The sequence below is a fragment of the Lepisosteus oculatus genome, chromosome 1 (genome assembly GCF_040954835.1).
Source record: "Lepisosteus oculatus isolate fLepOcu1 chromosome 1, fLepOcu1.hap2, whole genome shotgun sequence".
Taxonomy (NCBI): Eukaryota; Metazoa; Chordata; class Actinopteri; order Semionotiformes; family Lepisosteidae; genus Lepisosteus; species Lepisosteus oculatus.
Window position 1 is genome coordinate 67,297,434 of NC_090696.1, and position 22,593 is coordinate 67,320,026.

At 41.4% G+C, this 22,593-nt stretch overlaps 2 protein-coding genes and 1 long non-coding RNA gene across 5 annotated transcripts in view; 1 reads left to right on the forward strand and 2 right to left on the reverse strand.

The window, feature by feature from the left end:
- LOC102695458 (FERM and PDZ domain-containing protein 1) overlaps positions 1–22,593 on the forward strand; it is a 56,344-nt gene that overhangs the window by 24,790 nt on the left and 8,961 nt on the right. Inside the window, exons 3-12 of one of the 2 annotated variants that reach the window (XM_015345946.2) lie at positions 1,150–1,254; positions 4,897–5,057; positions 8,897–8,999; positions 10,641–10,686; positions 11,591–11,695; positions 15,953–16,048; positions 17,432–17,557; positions 19,566–19,685; positions 20,954–21,090; positions 21,739–21,865. In XM_015345946.2, the coding sequence (XP_015201432.2) occupies positions 1,154–1,254; positions 4,897–5,057; positions 8,897–8,999; positions 10,641–10,686; positions 11,591–11,695; positions 15,953–16,048; positions 17,432–17,557; positions 19,566–19,685; positions 20,954–21,090; positions 21,739–21,865 (1,122 nt within the window). In that variant the 5' untranslated portion in view covers positions 1,150–1,153. Of the gene's footprint in view, positions 1–1,149; positions 1,255–4,896; positions 5,058–8,896; positions 9,000–10,640; positions 10,687–11,590; positions 11,696–14,295; positions 14,762–15,952; positions 16,049–17,431; positions 17,558–19,565; positions 19,686–20,953; positions 21,091–21,738; positions 21,866–22,593 lie in introns of those variants that run through there. The other variant, XM_015345947.2, reaches the window with a different exon arrangement.
- LOC107077201 (uncharacterized) lies at positions 2,868–7,967 on the reverse strand. 2 transcript variants are annotated; one of them, XR_011189973.1, is made up of 3 exons: positions 6,533–7,967; positions 5,382–5,518; positions 2,868–5,127 (listed from the first exon to the last, which is right to left on the reverse strand). XR_011189973.1 is itself a non-coding variant. In XM_015345948.2 (2 exons), the coding sequence occupies exon 1, from the start codon at positions 7,780–7,782 to the stop codon at positions 6,541–6,543; it is 1,242 nt and encodes a 413-aa protein (XP_015201434.2). In that variant the 5' UTR covers positions 7,783–7,967; the 3' UTR covers positions 5,381–5,518; positions 6,533–6,540. The 2 variants fall into 2 exon arrangements, 1 of the variants encoding a protein (XP_015201434.2); XM_015345948.2 differs by lacking the exon at positions 2,868–5,127 and having other exon boundaries at positions 5,381–5,518.
- LOC107077202 (uncharacterized) lies at positions 13,043–14,386 on the reverse strand. The gene is made up of 2 exons (XR_001478288.2): positions 14,306–14,386; positions 13,043–13,185 (listed from the first exon to the last, which is right to left on the reverse strand). It is a non-coding gene; the product is annotated as an uncharacterized lncRNA (long non-coding RNA).

Sequence of the window (22,593 nt, forward strand, 5' to 3'; positions counted from 1 at the left end):
ACATCTCTTGCCCTGAACGTGGGACACAGTTTTGCGCAAACATCAAAGTACCTTCTGCACGCCAGAAGATGGCAGCCAGCGAACAGGCATTTGCCTCTGTGCTCTAAAGGTGAACATTCTGTCCACGTTTCCCAAGAATATCAATACTGAAAGGAAATGCCGTGGCAAAGGGTAAAAACATAGTGCTACGAGATCACAGAAATGAGAGACAGTGGCAGACCATACCTTTCACCCATAAGGTTCGCAGTCTTATCTCCGCTGTGCTGCGCTCTTCGTCGCTCACGGGATTTTACAAAACTATTTGCGGGTTGTCATTGTAAGATTGTTTTTTTAAAAAAGGAGAAAAACGAAAAGAGAGTAAAATAGCCTGGAATACACCAATTTAAAAAATATGCCAGGCGAGATGATTTTGTGTGTGTTTGAGTGGCCAGCAACAGGAAATAGCACGTGATGTGCTGCTGATGTTGTATTAAATTACCAAGGCTGTGGAGGGCTGTCTAGAAGGGTGATTTTTTTCATGTGAGTCAATTTGTGTTCATTTGAAATGTACCGCAGACAGAACTAAATAAGAAAAAAATGCAGCATCGCACCCCACCCCACCAGCACCATCACCATCAGTGGAACCCCCCCAAAGGTGTCTTACAGAGAACCCCTAAAATAAATTCAGCAGTCAATAATGGGCACTCTGTGCAATAACGATATGATTCTGAACCCCCTGGCACCCTGGACCCATGCTGTAGAGATCTCTGTTGAAATGGTATCAGGATAGGATGAGGCCAGAGGAGAAAATGCAATGGTTCACAACAATCAGAGCGTTTTAGGACGTTCTGATGAAAAACATTTGCAGTTAAAAGGAAGTCGACCATATCCAGTGTTGCATATTCTTTTTTAGGAGGTCAGGCTCTCCATCTGTTTTCTAACTGATTCCTCCAATTCAGGGTCATGGGGGTGTCAGAGCCTAAAGGTCAGTCACTCTTCATGCATAAAGTCTAAATTTGCCTGGCGTCTTCACCTCCAGGTGGCATTTCTGCAAACCTGCCTGCGTGACCCAGTAATTTGAGCTCCTTTTTTTTTGTATTTGGTGCTTTCTGTCAAATAGAAATTGGCCCCGTTCAATTATTAACGCTAATGACTCTGCTTCCTCTGCAGTTAAATGGAAGAGCAAGAAACAAATACATCCCCGTCGCGCAAATCCAGCCGTGTTGAGCAGATTGTGGGCCGATGGCTGAGACGCTCAAGAGACACTGTCAGCCGGTAAGGATGCAGTCATTTATTTTGGACTGTGTAGGTCTGCAGCGAAAGTGCATTTGCCTCAGGGCTATCTTTCTCTCCACCCAAGAACATGAACCAAAAAGCTTGGGTCAAAGCTGACCTGTGCAAAAAAGGAGAGCACGTGGAACAGGGCTCAATGCCCGGAGCGAGTTATAGAAGTGATGTCACCTGCCTCTGAAATCCAGTCAGTGTTTGAGCTCTGACTGTGGTAGAGGACCTGGGCTTTTGGCCCAGTGGAGTTATCTGCTGCCTAGGGAAGATCACCATGTGTGTGCAGAGCCTGTGAGCAGCTGGGGTTGAATCCTGGCCAGGACAGAGAGAGCTGCACCCTAACTGCTCCCGTCAGGACAGCTGGGTAACCTTGATCTGAGTCTGAATGCAGGATAAACGCTCATCAAAGTTCCCATGAACCATCAAAGTGTCAGATGGTCTTTCATCAGGCTGGTCAGACATATACCCCATGCTGGCAGTGCCACGTGCTTGATGATATTGTAATTGGGGCCAACCTGTGTTCAATCACTGTGCAATTTGCAAGGTCTGAATTTGCATGTTTCGGCGTGCAGCTTTGTGATCACCACACATGTCTTCCTTTCTTCCCAATGAAAAGGTGTCGTTAAGCACTGGGTTTTTAATTACTGTAGCTATGAATGGGGGGAGTCCAGTGTTTGATTTAATCCCAGAATTTTTATTCACGTAATAATATATTTTTGTAGCACACTGTTTGATCTATGCGAGTGAAAGGTTTTATTCTGAATTTAGTTCAACTCTGTACAGTACAGTGCTGAGAACAAGAGATGGATATCTGTTATAAAGAATGTTTTCAGAGCATACTGTATGTGTTAAATCAGAGCAAGTGGATTGGAGGGATAAACTTGTCAACATACTATTTCATTATGTATGGCAATCTTAATGTGGGTTCTAAATACATATACAACAGTCTCTCCCCTAAACATGACATTTATGGTAACACAAGAGACTGACCAGGGCTGTACTAAAATCTTTTGAGATCAATTGCATGTGTATATGTTTTTTTAAATGTTTTTTTTTTTAATCTTCACTAAGCTGTGCTGTGACTTTTTGTATCCTTACAGCACATTCATAGGTTTTACAACGAATGACTAATGTAACAAGTCATTATATAGCTTTATTCATCGAACTAGAAGCCATTGCAGTGCACTTCGTTTTGTGAAGTGTCACCCAGTCAATTCCACAGTGACGAGGTTGTGTCATAGCTCAGATGTCCGGCACGCTTGGATGTCAGCATAGCTTTTGAAAGTGTTTGAGAGAATGCCGGGGCCTGGATTAGTTAGGAGAGAGAAAAAAGTGTCGGGAGAAGGTTGCGAAATATCGCACAATTCACAGAGGAACACAGTCACCCGTTGAGGGCTGTGGAGTGATGATTTTTTAGGCTGCAGTAATAGAAACGAGTGATCCAGCATGTAATGAGCTGGTTCATGCTCACATGGGGTTATTTCCCTTAAAACAAAGGACTGTCGAGGTTGCTGCAATCTGTATATTCCTGATTGTTTTTAATTACCATGTCTAGCATCCATTTTTATGGCATTACACTGTAATAATACAAAAACAAGGATGAGAATGCTTAATTAAATTACTTTATTCAAACTGATTTTTTCTTGTTTTTAATACATTTAAATTTCTGGCTCTAAATATTTTTTTCTTGTAATTTACTATGCACCATTTAATTATTTTCTGGTTCCTGTTTTATCTTTTTATGAAGGGCTTTCTTTCTCCTTAAATTTTATTGATTTACTTCATTACAGTATTTGAGTCAGTGCTTTCTAGTATTTGATACATTTCCTTTTTGCAATTAATGTTTCAAGCTGAATATTTTTGAATGCATACTGTACCATTCATTATCTACTGATCTGTCCTATCCTGTCTGCTTCCTTTAAATTGTAAGGAAATTTGTTTTGTTCTGGGTACTACTATTATCATATCAAAATAGACTTCAAAGTCATGGTAATCTCACCTCTAGTTTCCTTACTAGACTAAGATACTATATCTAGATGCATAAGACTACATCTAATGTAAAAAACGCAGGCATTCCTTCTAGTTGGTGCTTTGACAAACTTAATATATTTCAGTTTCAGCTGCTGATATCCCTGAACTATGTGAGGAAAATTATTATCTCCCATAACAACCACTACTTTCCCTTTTTTATATGTACATTCTGGATTTAATTATAATAAACTGCATTGCACAGTAACAGGTATCTGAATTTGCTTTTCTATAGTATCCCCCTAACATTATGTGTTTTCAATATTTTTAAAAGTCTGACCCATATCTGTTATCTGAGACCCTAGATTCACTAAGCTTAAGTTCTGGTGTCTGAGTGCTCACTTTGATTTGAATTGCTAGACATCTACCTGATTCATCTTTTCTGTTTCTTTGGAATGCTATAAATTCAAAAATCTCTCTTTTTATACTTCAAGCTTTTAGGTATTTAGGTACAAATTGTCCTTAATTACCTGATCCTTTTGACGGTTCTCCCTATGCTGTAGCAGTAATAGGCAGTTGTTGTGTTGTTCCTGTTTTCAATATCACACTGCTCTTAAAAAGTGTCCATCTTACTTTCTTTGTTGTTTTAGGAGGACAACAAAAAGGCATTCTTGTGATACATTTTGTATTAAAAATGAGAACATTTTCAATCCTTTCATGTAATAGAGGGAATGTGTTTAGCTGCCATTCTTTGAGCATTATGTAAGAGACTAAAGCCCTGAGATTAAAGACAACAGGTCTCCTGGTGCTCACACTTGTAATGAAGGCATTTAGGAACCAGAGATGACATCATATGACAAAGGGCACAGCTGTAGGTTGTGGGAAGTCATTGCTTTTCATCTCACACTTCACTGCTCATTGGCTTCTCTTCTAAAGCCTGAGGTAAGTGGTGTCAAGAAGGAGGAGCACAAAAACTGCAGAAACAAAGCATCCTCTTTTCAGGGCTTCTGTGCTCAGAATGCCTGGAATGTGGCACATATTTTCTAACAGACGTAGTCTTCCTTTCTTCTAACAAATGGCAACAGACCGAGTGTGTAGCTGATCAATGGAAAAGATTTGTGGGAAAAAACAAACCATACGCCTTTCTGGTGACGCAGAGCTGGCTCTCCAGTTTCCTCTATTCAGACTGCAGGTTAGGTTGATCATTATGGTTCAGAAATGGAACATGCCACTGACTGAATAATATGGGGTGCTCCCAAGAGCTTTGCTCCCGAGAGATTGTTGTGCTCCTAGGTCACAAACATCTTGGGAAGCCTGCGTTAACCTCCTGCCATGATTGGTCTGCTGGATTCAACTCAAATGTTGCTTTTGTGAGCCCAACACCTTGGCCTAATACCTGACTTGATACGTCCATATCTGATAGGGCGTCACCTCCAACAACATAACTGGGTAGCTTGTGCCATACTTTGTACACAAAGGGTTGTGGGGGTGTGGAACAACCAATCCAGCCATGTTGTTAAAGCCCATATCCTGGCTTCTTTCAAGAAACATTTGGATGTGATACCTGGATCAAATAACTACTAACTACCAAATGGGTTAGATGTGCCGAATGGCCTCCTCTCGTTTGTAACGATTCTGAAGTTCTTGCGTCTGCTCCGTTTCCAGGGAGAGAACATCAGGTGACGGCTCATCAAGCTCCAGAAGCAACAGTCAGCCGAATTTTCCCCTGAGAATTACGTTAGAGATCCACCAGGACGTGCTGCTGGGCCAGTATGGCTTTGAGATTTCATCACAGCCTCCCTTCATTGTGAAAGAGGTGACTGCAGGTAACTTCCACTTCCTGCTCTATGGTAGCACAGCTTCCAAAAGGTTTTGCTGTAGTGTGCAGTTTTTTTCCTATTTCGGGTATAAAGGTCAACCATTAATGAAAGAAAATGAAAAGTCTTAGAACATAGATGCACTTGCTTACCTTTGAACTTGTTTGACCCACTGACTTGGGATGTAATGTGAGCAGAAAGCTCTGAAAGCCCACCCACTTCTTACCAGCCGGACCCCTTTTGCGTGAAAAATTGCAGAATGATCTTTAATTTAAAAAAATGGATATCTCCCCGTTCCTGTGTCTTTCTATTCGACCAGCTGTCTGTACCCACCTGTGCCTGAAAACTACACTTTAGTTGGGGAGGCGATTACTGTTGCACAGTGCTCTGAAGCCCATTGGTAAAGCATTGTGCACTGAGGCCTACATTCCATGGATTGGAAACTTCTCTTCATTGTCTCCACATCCGGCCTTTGAAGAAACAAATTTCGTTTTGGGTTTCGTTTGTGAACTGACCCATTATGTTAGCGTCTCACACAAAATAGTCAACCGAGTACGAAACACGTTGTCACAGAAAATGGCAGCGACAAAACACAAAATGAATCATCACTTTAATTAACTAACGAGGCTTATGGGGGGGTGACTTAGAAAGTGTTAGTCACATCCCCCAAGGAGATCCCTGCCAGTGCAGCGTCTCCTGTCCTTTATAGGAATGGATGTCCCATGAATATACCCTCTGAAGATGCCTTAATGCTTACAAGCTGCATTTTAAGACTTTGCTTGTCTATGTCTTAGTGAATGCTGTTCTGTGTTTTGTGTGTGTACACGTGACTACCATGAAGAAAGTCTCTAGATTGTGATATTGGACTATCAAGAGCAGCAGTAGGAACAATAGTGTTTCAAGGTGATTGCTGAGCTGATGGGGTCTTATGGAGGCCCAGTGTATTTTAAAGCACTATACAAAAATTAGGAGACAGGAGATACAAGACCGGCAATGAAGCCACAGCTTCTAAAAGTCCATCAGAAAACTGGTTTTAGACATGCTTTACAGTAATGGATTTTTAAGCACAGATCAGCTCTATTGAAAAAAGTGCATTCATGCTCTTAGTCTCTTGACTCTGTCAGCGCTGAAAGACGTCCTCAGGATTATTACAATCCTGTTTATCGCCTCCAACAATTTTTTCTTGTAATCCCACCTGACCAGTGTTCTTGATTTGCCTTTGTCTGGCTGTGTTAATAATTAAAACTCCATGATCACCAAACTCTAATGCACACCAACTTATTTGAAGGCCATTAATAACTTTATTACCCCATAATTGAACACAGAATTAATCACTGTTTCTGGGGAGTGAAGGAGCTGAGTTCAGATGTTATCTTAGTAATTAAAGAAAATAATGGAGAGCATCATACGTCTGCTGTCATTTACATTACATTTTGTCTGGAGCTGTGTGTAGATTTCATTCTGCAGTTCCAGTTTCAACATACCTTTATGCTCAGTGGCTACTTATCAAGTACTCTTTTGCCTCTCGGATCCACTGACGGAGAATTCTCAGCCTGGCTAATTGGGTCTGTCCCCATGATTTTTCATGCTGTGGTGCCCCTGGCCGCTCTGGTCCTGTGTCAGCCATAACAGTCCCCGTTTGGGGGAGGTGTGCTAAGGACCCCAAATCTTCCCCTGAACGCTCCTCGTTGTGGATGGGACCATCCTTCACTAAAGCAAGTATGGAACTCACACAGAGCTTCAGCTCCTGGTCTCCACCTGAGGTGAGGGCTGCATTGCAAGAAGAGGTCTCCTCAGAGATGAAACTGTCCGGAGTGGAACGAGGATAATGGAGGGGCACATCCAGAGTTTCTGGGTGCTCCTCATTCTGGATGGGACTGTCCTTCACTAAAGTAAGTATGGAACTTGCACAGAGCTTCAGCTCCTGGTCTCCACCTGAGGTGTGGGCTGTGTTGCAAGCAGAGGTCTCCTCAGAGATTAAACTGCCCGGAGTGGAACTAGGATGACTGAGGGACACATCCAGAGTTGTCAGGGTGAGGGACAGCACATTTTCTGCCTGAAACTGGGTAAAAGAAAATGCTGGAGCTGGATAACTCACAGTGGGTAATGTACTCTCATGCTTTGCTAGGTCTGCTGGATTATTCTCAATCATCTGCCCCTGCAAAGTGGCTTCAGGGCTCTCAGCTTCACCCTGCGGTCGGACTTGTGCAGTGCTGTCTGCCTTTGTGTACAAGAGCTGCTGTAGCTCGTCGGAGGAAGCCCAGGGGTTTGTCTTGATGGTAGACCGAGCAGAATCCGATTCCCGAGAGAACCTTAAGGGCTGGTAAAAGCCAAAAGCAGGTGGTGAAGAGGCAGATCTCCTTCTGTTTGCATCTGATAGGATGGTGGTCCTCCCATTTGACTTTGCATCCACTTCCACGGGGGAGCACTGGGAGTCTGGTTGCAGAGGAGCGCTCTTATTCTTCTTCTTCCCAGTCGGACGTGAAGCCCTTCTGCGCTGGAAGTGAACGTAGTACCAGACCGTCACAAAGGCACAGGCTCCTACAGCCAGTCCCACTGCCAAGAAACGAGGTTTCAGAGGAAACATGGGAGCTGACATGTTGACCCGTGCCTTAGACGTTGGGCCAAAGCCACAACGTATCCATAGCACAATCTTGTGATAATTTTGCTGGAGTTCAGATTGGAAAAGGGAGTCTTCCACCAGGACATTTTCAAAACCGGAGACAGCCCTCATAATAGCCCATAAAAGCCCAGGAAGATCAACCCACAGAAACCAAACAGCCCTTCCTGGTCGTTGTTCATTCTGGACTCATGGAAACACATTGGTTTGCCTAGTCACTAGGCAAGAACAGATGAAGTAGTCATAATGGAAGTGTGATGTCATAAAGGATGTGTTTTTTTTTTTACAAAAGGTGACAGTACTCATCATTTTTGATTAAAGAGACTGTGGTGAAATCAAGAATAAAATGGATTTTATAAACAAAACCAAAATGTTTTCTAATGTTATCACACATATTTTAGAAAACACACCAGTCCGGTAGAAAAACAGCACTCTTAATCTTAAGAACATAAAGAAAGGTTATGAATGAGAGGAGGACATTTAGCCCATCTTAACCATTTGCTAGTTAGTAGCTAATGGACCCTAGGATCACTGTTACAGTATTAGGATTCTTTTTTGTTTACCTGTTACTAATATTCCAAATGGCTGCTTAAATATTTTTAATTTGAAGTAGCCTGATGGAGCATCCTGAATATTTGTTTGGTTATTCGAATTGACCTTAGAGTTTCATCTTTGACCTAGTAGTTTTTCTTTATTCCATGAATGCTGAATTTGCTTGCAAAAGCATTTATAAATACAGGCACTGGGCATTTGAGCAATATCTACTGTGTGCAAAACCCTAGGTCCTGAAATATAACCTATCCTCCAGGACTTGTTTTTAAAAGAACAGATTAAGATTGATTGATAAAAACTTTGCTTTGTTCACAAAATCAAATCGAAGGCATCAACTGCACAGACACAGTACTCATGGAACAGCTTTCTCTGAGAAAACGGAGATTTAAGTTGCATAAGAAAGGATCATTTGATTATTATTTGACACCTCTTGGAGAGTTGGGACTACCATTTGCACAGAAAAGGCCATCTCTGTGATAGAAATTACTCATTTCTTAGACTGAGCTCTGTGGGAAGATTATTGTAAGGAATTCCCCCTCACAGATGCACAGTAGTAATTTCCCAGTCCTCCCCATCAGAAGAGGAGGAAAGGTAAGATTCTCTCCTTGCCCTGCTGCTGAGACACTGGCCCTGCAGGGTCCCCTGGGTAACCGCTGTGAGCTTCCTCTCTGTGCAGGAGGGCCTACTGACGGACGCCTTCTTCCTGGGGACCAGATCCTGAAGCTGAACGGCATCCTGGTAGAGGACGTGTCTGGCCAACGGGCAGCCGAAATCATCAGGTAACAAGCAGCCGGGCATTTGTTTCTATTGCAGGAGGATCAAGGGATATAATTACTGGCACGCTGCATTTGAAACTGGCCATCTTCACTACCTTTGTGGTGGGTTGAAGGACCTTTCAGGGAATGTAGAAGGTATCACTGACGAAAAAACTTTCAGAATGCTCAATAAAAGTAGCTTTGTTGCAGATAAAAGGTGCCTAAGTAGTTATGCTTTTCTTATAGAAGCATCTGTTCTAGTTTAGTTATAATTTTCCCATATTAGTCTGCAGCATTTTATAATTAGCATGTGTGTTCTGGCTACCTAAATGAATGACACAGTGGGTATCAGGATGTAGGCTCTTGCATGCAGTTCCAGCTTGGGGTGGTTCCTGGGTGGAATTGGATTTTTTTTTCTTTTTTGCCAGTGTGGGATTTCTCTTGGTACTCTGGTTTCCTGCCAACTTCCAAAGAGATGCTCGTTAATCGACATTGCTAAATTCTAAGGGGAGAGAGTCACACAGCTGACCTCAGATTGGTTGGAATAAGATTCAGGTGGCCCAAAACGCAAAGTAAAAATGGTTGATCCTCCAGATATAACCTCTAGTATTGCAAGGCTTTATATATCCTTAGGTTTGTTTGTATTTATAAAGCTGTCATGAGAAGCAAATCATACATTTTGGAGTTTTTTCTGTAGTGAATTGCCCCCTCTCCTTTTTCAGGTTGAATTTTAATTTAAAAGATAGAAATAAAACCCGGAACAGCAGGACAAAAGAAAAACCAATGGCTTGTATAATCCAGTATACCTGCACCATTCCAGTAATGGGACAAGACTCAGAGTAAAGAAAAACAATCTGAAAATATAAAACCTATAAAAAATGAGAACTGAACCTTCTTTTATCTTTTCTGCCAAAGACAGCTTTGTAAATTGCTAGGGCAGCAGTTGAAGACAGAAGAGTATATGCACTGCTATCAGGCTGAAGAAAACGTGTTTTATCAATTTCCGATCCATGTATACACGGAAAAAGCAATGTGATGTTTCTCCTCTTTCATCAGTATTCCTTGTACACATGTCCATGTTCTCCACTTCCAAGATCACCAATAATTTTTCCTATTGATGCCAATTAAAGAACATTCCAGATGAGACAAAAGCCAATTAGATAATACTCTGAGAGAGAGAGACTTGTGTCATGTTACTTTTCTCACTGAAAGAGAAGAAGCCATTTCTCCTCAATTAGTCCTTAATGGAATGATTGTGAGAAAAGAGTTATTTAAATGTGATTTTATTCCTTGGAAGATCCACAGGGATTTCAGGAGTGTTTTTTAGATTCTGATGTTTTTGTTGTTTGTGTGAGTAGCTGTCTAAACCAGACTCCAGAGCTCATACTTTGACCATTTGTTTTGAAATCAAACTAGTCATGCTCTGCAGCTCCTGATATACAGCATTGATATTACTAAATAATGAAAAATAATTTTTGAGATGAAAGCCATTTGTATTACAGTGAGAGAAAAGTGTTGAAAGACCATGTAGGTTTTGCAGTACAACAAGTGTTTCTGATTTCTGATTTCTGAGTTTGTAACTGGAAATGTCGTTTTCACATTGGATTTCACAGTTTCAATTGTTACTTGAATTGTAAAGTCTTCTGTATTCTTCATGTTTTCCAGAGAATCAAGGGACTCTTTGACAGTCACTGTTCTCAGATATACAACAGTAAGTAGTCTCACTTGACACAGTCCACTAGTCACCAGGAGCTGAATGCACCAGTAGTCGCAAAGAGTTGGAAATGTCTGAGAAAAGCCTTTTTATGTTAAGTGTTTGTCTCCTCCAGCATGACTCGCTGAAAAGAATGGACTTTGCCTTGAAGTGCGCACAGGGGAACAAAAACTGAAGTAAATTGCTGGGATAGATCTTCAGTCATCTCAGATTTTTAGAATTTGAATCCCTAGTCCCCTGAGTAGCTAGACTAGTAACTGCTTTCAGGGCTCAGATCAGAGAGCCAAGAGGTCGCTGGTTTATTTTTGCCATCTTTCTGGACAAATTCGAAATCAACATGGGTATTCCCAGTTTTACAGCGCAACAGCGACCTCCTCTGGCCAACTTGGCAACTGCATGCTATCAATGTCATCAATGAAAGCAGCACCAGTCTTCCAGCCTCATTAAGAACAATAATTTCGTTAGTCCAGGCTGCCATTTATGTGTGTGCATATGATTGTAATTATCAAGGGGCACAACATCCAACTCCAAAGAAGAAATGGATTTGAGAAACATTTATAGTAATCATTATCCATCCATTTTCAGCCCTGATGTCCTGATGTTGAACTTATAGCTTTATAATGGATGCCCCTCAGGCTTATTGAACATGTTCCTTCCAGCAAGTGGTATTTAAAGTGTCTTACTGAGTGAAGGTCGCCAGTACTTATTGTGTACAGATCTACACACTTCCAAGTTCATGAACTAATCTGACCCATTTTAGGACAACAATGTGGGCTCTTCAGTCCCCATCTCTTCTTGTCTTCAGAATCTGGGAAGGGTCATTTTCCTGGGGGAGAGGGTGGTTGCCCCTGCAGGGGAGCAGTGCTGTGCTGCGCACTGAGGCTGACGGTGTGTTTTGCAGGGCCCGAAGTCTTCCTTCATCACGGCGGAGAAGCGCGCGCGGCTGAAGACCAACCCTGTCAAGGTGCGCTTTGCTGAGGAGGTCGTGGTGAACGGCCATGCTCAGGTGAGCCTCTGCGCACCCCACGGTCTGCTTTTTCCCATGAGCCCCCCTGGCCTTGTGACACGTACAGTATGTGCAGAAACCCACTGCACGCTGCCTTCTCTGCTGGACATTTCTAACATCCTGTAAGAACTCTGCTACATAGGAAAAACACATTGGCACTGAGACTGAAGAGTTTCTCAGAACCACAAGTGATTGTGCTGTTGTCCTTCGTTTTTTGGCCTCTGTCCTCACTTGGTGTAACTGTGAAAACCGTGTACCTTCAGGGTGATATTATCCTAAGGCTCTTGTTTTGGATGAGTGAGTTACCTCCGTGATGTTTATAGTAATAAAGATTTAATTGTCTGGAGGAAGTAAAGAAAGCATCACTGGAGAATCATTTATTGTAGGAATAGCAACCTTGTGATTGCAGGCTTCATGGTGGTGTGACAGGTAGAGACTCTGCCTTAGAGCTCCAGGGCTCTGGGTTCACTTCCTATGGAACACCAATGTAAAGTTTGCATGTTCTCCTAACATTGCATTAGCTTTTTGTAAGGACCTCCAGTTTTCTCCTCCCTCCCAGGTGGGTTTGATCTCTGTGGCCCAGCGATGAACCAGTATCCCCACTAGAGAGAGTAATCCTATTCTCCAAGGTCCACAATATACTGTAGATTTTTACATTATACATATTTCTGGGACAGACTGCATCTCCCAGTGACCCTCACCAGGATAAGCAGCTTACTGATAATGTGTGGATCATACCCGTTTCTGGTTTACAATCCACACCTGTTGAAAACAAGGAAGGAATATGGTGTCTGAATTTTCTATATCATCTCTTCCAATTACTGTGAAGCAAAAGTCTCCAAGCCTTGGATTGTTCTATCACAAATAGGGATGGTTAGGTAGGTTTAAGCCCTTTGAGACCCTACTGATGTTGAACTGTTGCAATTATCCTACATCTGGAACTGCGTGTTCAGACATTTGGTGTCAGTGTTTGGCTAAGGAGCCAATGGCACAAAACTATCATGTGTGCGATGTGAAGGGTTAGATACTGTATATCACCAGTGTCAGGACACAGTAGATGCTAAGAAGGATGAGAAATGAAGAATTGCTGGATCAGTACAACTAGTTGGGATACTTATGTATGCCACATTTACCAACCAAAAAGTGGTATTTAATCTTTTGTGCGCAGTTCAATTTCCTATGTGCGCTGATTTCATAAAATGTGCGCGCGCGCACACGCGCACAGTTTAGAGGGAACATTGGTTAGTACCCCTTTTTCATGGGATCTTGAATGGCTTCAGGCAGTCAGGAAACTGGGTAACAGCTGGTCATTCAACTTGCAGACAGATAAGCCAGGTGATGGGCCTACCTTGTCAGGTGTGGGGAGCTACATCAGGCACATCCTGGAACGGTGGACTTTTATACCCATTGCCCAGAGAGTAGGAGACAGTTCAGTAGCAGCACAGCTGGAATCCAGCATAGTCTGTCTTCTGTGGATGCTGAAAGAGGGACTGTGAAGAATTATTGATGTACCACACACTGAAACTATAACAAAGTGCTTTCATAGTACATCACTGCCATCAGAAGAGAATTTCATTGTCATGTAAATGAAATTTCTGTACTGTGAGACTGGGATATCTGTGGGGTATGCTGGAATTGAAGAGTGGTCTTCTCTGTCATAAATCAGCATTTTGTGTCTGCAGCGATGTTGTTTCTGCTGCAAAACAAAAATGCTTAGAAAGTGACTCTTCCCTTAAGTGAAAAGCTCTTTTCAAAGTGACGAGGCAGTTCCAATCACACCACTCAAACTAGGTGCCTACAGAAGCAGAAAGTACTGCAGACTGCCTGCAAGAAGGTTTCTTTTTCAACATGATAATGATCCTCAGGCTACTGCCAGAGTCCATTACTTAAATCACTGAGAACAGAGGTGGGTTTTGAAATTGATCTGCAGGTACAATTTTGACCTTAACTACATTTAATGTTATGGAATGAAGCTGACAAGCTACTTTATGCTCTGAAAGCTGATTAATGGATGAGGAAACTGAAATGACAGTATAGCAGTCCATTTGTGTACAGGTGAGAGGGCATATATGACAAAGTTAATAAAATGTTATATGAATCAATAGTTTCTTCTCCTTAGTAGGATTTCTGTATGCTGTGAAGGCATCCACATAGTTTAAACCATCATTCCCTACTAAAATTGATGATCCCTACTAATATATTGTCTATATATCAAAGCCATTTATCAAACCCCAGGAAAAAGAAATTGTACTGAACTTCGAACCTGTGAACACCTACACTCAGAAGTGATATAAACAAAAGTATTTGGCATTAATAAATGACTAAAACGTGTATAAAACTCAATTCAAAGCCTTAGCACTCAGAAATTATTTCATTTACACGAAACTCCTAAAATGTAGATTTCTGCCTCCTACACTTCGCTTGGAGTTCGTTCATAGAGATTTACCCATCATTGTCCATCTCCCTTTACCTATTCTCACATTGTTTCTCACATTCTCTTATCCGTCATAATCTTGCGCCAATCCTTCATTTTAACCCATCGCCTATAGGAGGCGCCAAAGCCCTGACGCGTTTTTCCATTTTTCTACTTTACCCCGACCGTGAAATTACCCTTTGCTTGTTCCCTGGCAACTCGCACGCTGCTCTTGGCTCTAAACGTCGGCATATGCAGGAAAACACTTCTGGTGCGCACAGAGTTACACGGAGAAAAATCCTCTTGCGCGTCAGTAGTATTAAGATCCAGCTAGGCTGCGTTGTTAAACCATAAAAAGCCTGATTATGACACCTGGCTACCAGGGCCTTATAAAGTATCCGATAACGGCATATCATTCACTTGTCTGGCTGCGTGCAAGCTCACAGCAGGCGGCTGCACCACCGTGTCTGCCGCTGCTCAAGATGCCTTTAGATATTGAAGCAAAAGCACAGATGGACGGCTGGTGTCCCCGCGATTCCTTTGTCGAACCGGACCAACACGATCAAATACGTGATGAACTTGACGGCCCTTGCATCCGATCAGCACCAAGGCCAGAGACAAGTTCCAGGTCTTCCGACAACGTCAAAACTTTGGTAAACTTGTTTTAATCGATTAGCTGTATTTTTTTTTAAATTAAACATAACATACATGTAAGCAACGTGTAGTTCATTTACTCGCGGCTCAGTTCTTCACCTTGATATGTGGTTAGATACTGAAACAACAACTGTTGCATTAATACAAAAAACATCCGGTGGGAAGCACCGTAATACAAGACTTCGTAGTATTAGATACCGTAGCTTATACCACATATACTGTATAACAGTTGGCAATTATTAGCCATCTTGATAGATTATTACTATTAATTTAATAAATCGTGTTTCCAGCCCAATAATGCTGGTCCCCACGACAAGAAGACTACTCATCATGTGTGACAGAGTCATCTGTTGTGCACCTAGACTGTGGAATATTCTGCCCTATGAAATCAGCAAACCTCTGTATTTGTCTATGTTCAAATATCACCTTCACTCTTCTTTAAACAGACATTCCTATGCAGGTTACAAGGTGTGTTTCAGATGTACAGTGCATTGAACAGCTTCTATAAATGTCTCTTTATCCAGTAAAGACTGTATTTTTCGAATCATATCTCACTTTTTGTGGAATGACTATAATTATCTCTGATTTATATTGGGCAATATTGTTTGTAATGATAAGCCAGTAGCAGATGTTTTGCAAACTGTTCTACAGAGCAGAGGGTATGTTCTTTACCTGTATGCAGCTGGTTCTGCTGTTATTCTCCATCTGCATGCTGTTTACTAAGCCTCATTGCTTGACAAACCACCTCTGCTCAGTTCTCAGGGCTCTAGGCAGTGATATACTTTTTATTTCCCATCCTTCTCTCTCTTTTTATGGGTTTTCTCCCTTGTGCCTAAGGCTTTCTTCTCTTGCTCTTTACCGTTTTGAGCAACAGCAATGTGTCTCTGGGATATTCCTGTTAGTGGTTCTGTTAAATTGTTGTGTCACCCCGGCATCCTGGACAAATTTCCCATTGGCCCATCCCAATCATGGCGTGCTATTAATCCCCATCTATGAATTGGCTTCATTACTCTGTTCTCCTCCCCACTGAGAGCTGGTGTGTGGAGAATGTTCTGGCGCACTATGGCTGCCGTCACATCATCCAGGTGGATGCTGCACATTGATGGTGGTGGTTACCTGTAAAGCGCTTTGAGTGGAGTGTCCAGAAAAGCGCTATATAAGTGTAAGCAATTATTATTAATCTCTTTCAGGGTAACTCTCTGCTCTTCCTCCCAAACGTCCTCAAGGTGTACCTGGAAAATGGTCAGACTAAAGCATTCAAGTTCGAGGAGAAAACCACTGTGAAGGTACATCTTTCATTTAACCAGTAATAATGACTGGGTCTTACTGGACAATTGGCACCTCTGTTGGAAAGAGTGAAAGCAGTATCCCCTCAGCCTGTGAAAGGGGGGATAAATCAGTTACAATGCTTGACAATAGCTGAGGTTTCAAGGCACAGCAACTACACTTAACTACATCTCATAACGGTTTCACCATTTGGAAAAAGTGTTCAGTTTTAGTCATAACTAGATATGGAATGGATTAACGGATTAATCAGCCTCAAACATTATTCCTCAGCCTGAATGAGCAAAGACCCTTATAACAAATACAAATACATTTTTTCAGCTGTATCTGTACATGATGTAGAAATGTCTTATTATTAACTTTGAAGTTAAATGCGTATCATTTAAATCAATGGATGTTTATTAGAATTATATGACACATTAATAAATTGCATCATTTAGAATAAAATGTGTACAAACCTGGACGCCAGATTACAATGAAATGTATTGCCACTCAGAAAACAATCCAGAGAAGAGCAAGAGCACTGAGAGACTGAAGGAACTGAACCTTTTCAGTCTTGAACAGAGAAGACTGCGAGGAGACCCGATTCAGGTGCCAAAGTCCTCAAAGGCACTGAGAAAAAGTCAGCACAGTGGACTTCTTCAGACCCAACACTGAAACACAGACAGGACACTAATGGAAACTGCGGGGAGGTGCATTTAAAAGTGAGAACGAGGCACATTTTTACACAAAGGGTGAGGGGGCTTGGGTCAAGTTACCAAGCCATGTTGTTGAAGGTGATACCCTGGGTTCTTTCAGTAAATAGCTGGCTGAGATCCTTGGATGAATTAGTTATTAGTAACCAAATGAACTAGATGGCTGTGATGGCCTCCTCTTGGGGTTTTTTTTTAAGTCCACAGTGCTCGATAGGTCAGGAAAACTTACGCAAACGTACAGGTCCTTGATTTCAACCCCTTCTTAAAATGTCCCTTTTTGTTAAATTACATATTCTGGACACATATTTTTTTTAAAGTGAATATTTTTGACAGAACCTGAATGTACAATCTGAACACTTATGGGTTAAAGAAGTTAAATCTCAGGAAGAACTGCAAAAGAAAAATCAGAAACTAAAATATGTTGATTGCATAGGTTTTCACTCCCTTCCCAATGGTAAACCTACAGTAAATTAGTTCAGGGGGACACTATTTCGAAGGTGTTGAGTACATTTGCAGTCCACTATATACACCTTGTAATTCAATTTGTGACTCTTAGGTTACTGTTTAATTCACTTTAATTCTAGACACTTCATTGTAGTTGGCAGAGGTTTTGTTTGACTTGAGTACAACTACAGTGCAGTGAATGGGTTTCTCTGTGGACATTAGAAGCTGTGCTCTGTGTTTTCCCAGGACATTGTTCTGACTCTGAAAGAAAAGCTGTCTATTCGCTGCATTGAACACTTTGCTCTGGTGCTGGAAGAGCAGTACAACATAACCAAACTGTATCTACTGCACGATGACGAATTCATTGAGCAGGTAATGGTGACTGGACGCAGAAACCTGTAGGAGAACTATTCCTCTTTTTTTTTCTCATTTCAACTTGAATGTCTCTACTATATATTTAGAGATTATCTTCTGTGATTTCGTTGGATCTTGTAAAGCTTTAAATTCATCTTATTTGTCAAACAAACAATGGTGAGGCTCAGGTAATTTCTCGTGCATTTAAAACTTTCAAATTTAGTTTGTCATCTTTCCATATTTTTGTTTGTATTTACATGTAAAGTCACATTTTATTTAAAATATCTTCTATTAAAAAGTTTAGGTATTTTTCTAACATGGCAATTAGCACTATAAATCTTCGACTACAAAGCTGTCAGCAAAGAATGATATACATACGGTATATACTGATGCATAAAAGAAATGCAACATTCTAATGGAGTTAATTAAAATGCTTTAAAGAAGCATATCAAACAATTACTGAAAATAGGAACAAAAATACAGATTCACGAATTGCAATAAATTTCCCCTTTTTGAGCATGAGCATTGATGAGCAGTGCCTCTTCCTGTTTAGCTTCAAGCCAGTTCGTGAAAGCCATGGTTATTTCCTGTTGATGTTGTAATCTATTGTAATGAAGAAGCTGTACACAGCAAGACCTCATTGTTGTGTTGAAGTAATGTCATTGTAATCCTAGAAGTGTGGTCTTGCATTGTCCTTCTGGAAAATCAGTCCTACTGGATTGGCTTGTAGGAACAGAATAAATGTTAGCTCAAGCTCTTAATCGGTGTAATACTTAGCAGCAAGGTTTACCTACAGTGTTCACCAAAGACGTTCTTGTAGTCAGTGAGACTCCTTCTCCTATCAGGTCACTTCTACATCTCACCTGTTGACTGAACAGCACAGCAGTCAGCCTAATGCTCATCATGGCACCAGTCTTCTGTCAGGTCTGTCAAGGACAAACCAAACAAAACACTCCACCACTCTCTGCAGTTTAATTTCTTGACTGTCAAAATGTTACCCCTGCCTGGGCAACAGAGTGTGAGTCATTTCTTTCTGGAATTTCTCGCGGTTGTAGCCACTGCAGTCTGAAAACAATTATTCAGATCAATAACATGGATGTTGCAGTCCAGGACCGATGTGGTCAACCTCTGAAGCACCAGTTATGTACTTTATCTGGTCTGTTAATCTCAGCAAGATTTCTAACAGGTTCCTTGCAACCAGGCAATGTTTGTTATATAGAAGGGACATGGTTGTATCTTTTCACTTTCACTGCTCTTGTATGTATTAAAACCAAATGCAGTTGAAAGTCTGTTTATACAGATTTGTAATTAACTAATTTCGGCAGCTTTAAAGGTGTTTAAAACATCTATGACCTTGTGTCTTTATGCAATCACAATACTTGTGCTCGATGTTTTATTATCCCAAGGAAAAACACTACTCAATCAACAAAACTGTCTGCTCATGATTTAAAATGTGACTATATTTAAATTGTTGCTTTTGTCTTTGTGCATCAGTATATAGAGAACATATGTGCAATGTATGACACATTCACAACTGACAAACTAGCACTTACATGCTTACTAGCACTTACTTTTTCCACATACAGTATGAAGAACCACTACAGTTAGGGGTTACCTGTATTCTGTGGCCTCATTTCTTTGTTTTTTTTTGGGGGGTGGCAAAAAAGTAACTTCAGCTACCATCCAGCTCCAGTCAGTTCAGTTATGGATTTGGATTTGGGGAATCTGTCCGTGTGGATTTTACATGGACATTTATCCAGATTTGCATTTGTTTGCTTTGGGTACTTTGGTTTACTCACACACACATGTAAACTAGGCTTGATTGACTACTTCAAAAAATGCCAGGCTTTCCTGACAAATACTTGGGAATCATACTGTGTGCATTCGGGTTACAGTTGTGGCCGTGGCTGTGGTAGGAGAAGGAGACTTTGTGTTGTGAAGTTGCTGCAGAATTGTAATTGCTGGGACTAGGCGACGTGAGAGCCAGTGAGGGGTGTGTCCTGACCTGCTGTGCCTGTTTGTCTAGGTGGTGCAGAAGAAGGAATCCCATCACTACAGGTGTCTCTTCAGAGTGTGTTTTGTGCCCAGGGATCCCCTAGACCTCCTACAGGAAGACCCCGTGGCCTTTGAGTATCTCTACCTACAGGTGTGGCACCCCACTACAAGTTTTCTCTGTCGATGTCCATTAGCTGATCTTTCTGTCACTAAATACAGCCTTGGTTTAAGCGTGTGACAGTCTTTATTAGGGGAAAGGGCTGCCAAAAGAGCCACACAATGTGGGAAGAGTTATTCACTAAGTTTTGTAAAGATTCTTTTTTTAAAAATGTACTTCTTTGCAGGTGAAATGCCTCAGTTACGTTTGAGCTTTTATCTAGGAATGTTCTTCCAAATGAGCGGCAATATACTGTGGTAATTTATAACACAGAATGTCAGTGTCCATGTCTTAAATTGTGTACGTCTCAATAATTTTACTGTCACTTGCTTTTCTCCAGATTTTTTTGCTCTTATCATTGCCTGATTAGCGCATATTGCACAATATGCCCTTAATGCACAGCTCCCGTTGGAGGGCTACTCCAATTGATGCTTCTTTGCCAGTTTAATCCATTTAGCCAAATCCTAGGTCTTGCATTATTTAAACATAGACTGGGCATTTCAATATTACAATTAAGGTTCCACTTGCCTTTAGGTAGTACAGGTAAGTGAACAGGAAACTCTGCATGTGGAGCAGATCTGACTTATGTCTTCCTTAATGCATATGCTGTTGTCTATACTTACTGCGTATTCTATGGTGTGTTCTTAATGTTTATTAACATTATTTGTGACGTTATTTCAGCCTTAACTACAGTTACATAACCTTTCACGTTCCTTCAAAGCTTTTGTTCTGAAGGCATCTTCTGAGAGCAGACGATCAGGTAGAATGAATGCAGTTCAGAAGTTATATACAGGCTACCAAGAACTGGAAAATGTTAGCGAATAAAAGCACAGACCATTGAAAATCGAATTTCACGTTTGTTTGCGACAAGACACCATGTTAGCACGGGTTTATTAAAAGAAGAGGGCGGCGCCGTGGTGTGTTGGTAGTGGTCCTTTCTGCACTGGGGTCTCCCGTGTGGAGTTTGCGTGTTCTCTTTGTGTCTGTGTGGGTTCTCTCCAGGTGTCCTGGTTACCTCACCCACAGCACTGACACACTGTCCAGGTTACTTGGTGCCTCTATCTACCCCCTTATGTGTGTGTGTTGAGTGAACTAAGTGCTTGGGGTTGGACTCCAGCTCCCCGTGACTCTCTATGGATGAAGCAATATAGAGAAAACGGATGGAATGGGAGTGAACGGGATTTCCCAGCCTTTCCGTATATAATCCTCCCAGGTGTAAGGGCAGTCCGAGGTATCGCGGTGATGCTGTGCTGTCTCCACAGAGCTGCAGCGATGTCCTGCAGGAGCGCTTCGCCGTGGAGATGAAGTGCAACATGGCCCTGCGGCTGGCCGCGCTGCACATGCAGGAAAGGCTGCACTCCTGCGGCCAGCCCCAGAAACTCTCCCTCAAGTACATTGCGTGAGTGCCTGCAATACAGCACACACCCACACCTGCACTTCACACATCCGGCCAGAAGGTGTCTCCCTGGAGTCCCTTCCAAGTATTGCCCAGCAAAAGAGGAAAGGTGCTCAGATCAGAGGTACTGTAGCTGAAAGTTAGATAATAGGGAGAGTTGAAAGCACTGTGTTTTTTCTCTTGTTTAAGTTCCCTCATGTTTCTCTTTAGTCTTGCAGAGTAGAACAGAAAGAAGGTTTGTCTGTCTATGTGATAGAATGATAGATTTTCATAGCCTTTATAACTAGATGTTATAAAAAATAAAAAAAGTTCTATTATTTAATATAAAAGGATTTACTCAGTTCTCCAGTTGAAGTTTCCTTTCGTAAAGGACGATTTCTCACAGTGCTGTTATGTAAAGTGTGCGAGGAGGCTTCCTGAAAAAGTTTTGAGTTTCTTCGTTGAAGAAACATTAGACATAAAGCTGTTCAGAGACTTTAAAACTTGAATGGATTTGTGCAAATAGGATGCCCTCACAGAACGTTTTCTGTATATTGGATTGACAATCAGCTCCTTCCAGCTATACCGCTGATGCACAGTACTGTATGAGAATCGCATTCTCCAGCCTGAAGAGGAAAGAGACTTTCTGTGTGCTATATTTCATTTGGACAGGAAAGACTGGGGAATTGAAAACTTCATCTCTCCCACCCTGTTGCGGAATATGAGAGACAAGGACCTGAAGAAAGCCATCAGCTACCACATGAAGAAAACCCAAGCTTTGCTTGACCCAAGGCAGAAGGTGCAAATAACTAATAATTGTAGCGTCAATGCCTGGAACAGTGTGCACCAGTTTTTAATGTTTTGCCCTATAACATTTACCACATTTGGGTCCTGATTTTTTATGGAAGCTCTTCTTATCATGAATTGAAAATAGGCGTGAACATAGCGTGATGTTCATATTTGCAGAAATAGTTTTGCAATAAACCAGAAACAGTTTACAGTAAAGTGCAGGCAGAATGCAATATGTTTAACCCATTGAAAAGGCACCCGAGTTACACTGAAGTCTTATGAATTTCTCTATGATTGGCAATAATGTATGGATTCCTATCCAGTATATACTGGCATAACATGTTTGGAAGTCATGTATTAATCATTTTGTATGTACAGTCTTAACAGAGAAGAAACTCTGAGAAGAACTTTTTTTTTCACCATAACACTCCTGGACTACACTGTTTGAGGTTGTAGTTTAATGAACAAAAAAGTGAGTTAAACCAATATCTACTGTATATTTCATTGCCACAACTTGAACAACAGCTACTGTGCTGTTCCAAAATGCCTTAAGCTGTATTTGCCACTTAAGTAACTCTGCTAATTCTTCAACTAGTTACTTTTTCTTTAATGTTTTGCCTCTTTAATACAAACATGGGGTTAGGCCACTCATCACATTGTTCATTGCACATTTCTTGGTAAGATGCACATCAGATGTATGAATAAGGATTTACACATCTTAACCAAATAAGTTTATTT

Coding starts and splice junctions, on each gene's coding strand:
- LOC107077201 (XM_015345948.2), bottom strand. CDS start 7,782: ATGAGGGCTGTCTCCGGTTTTGAAAATGTCCTGGTGGAAGACTCCCTT.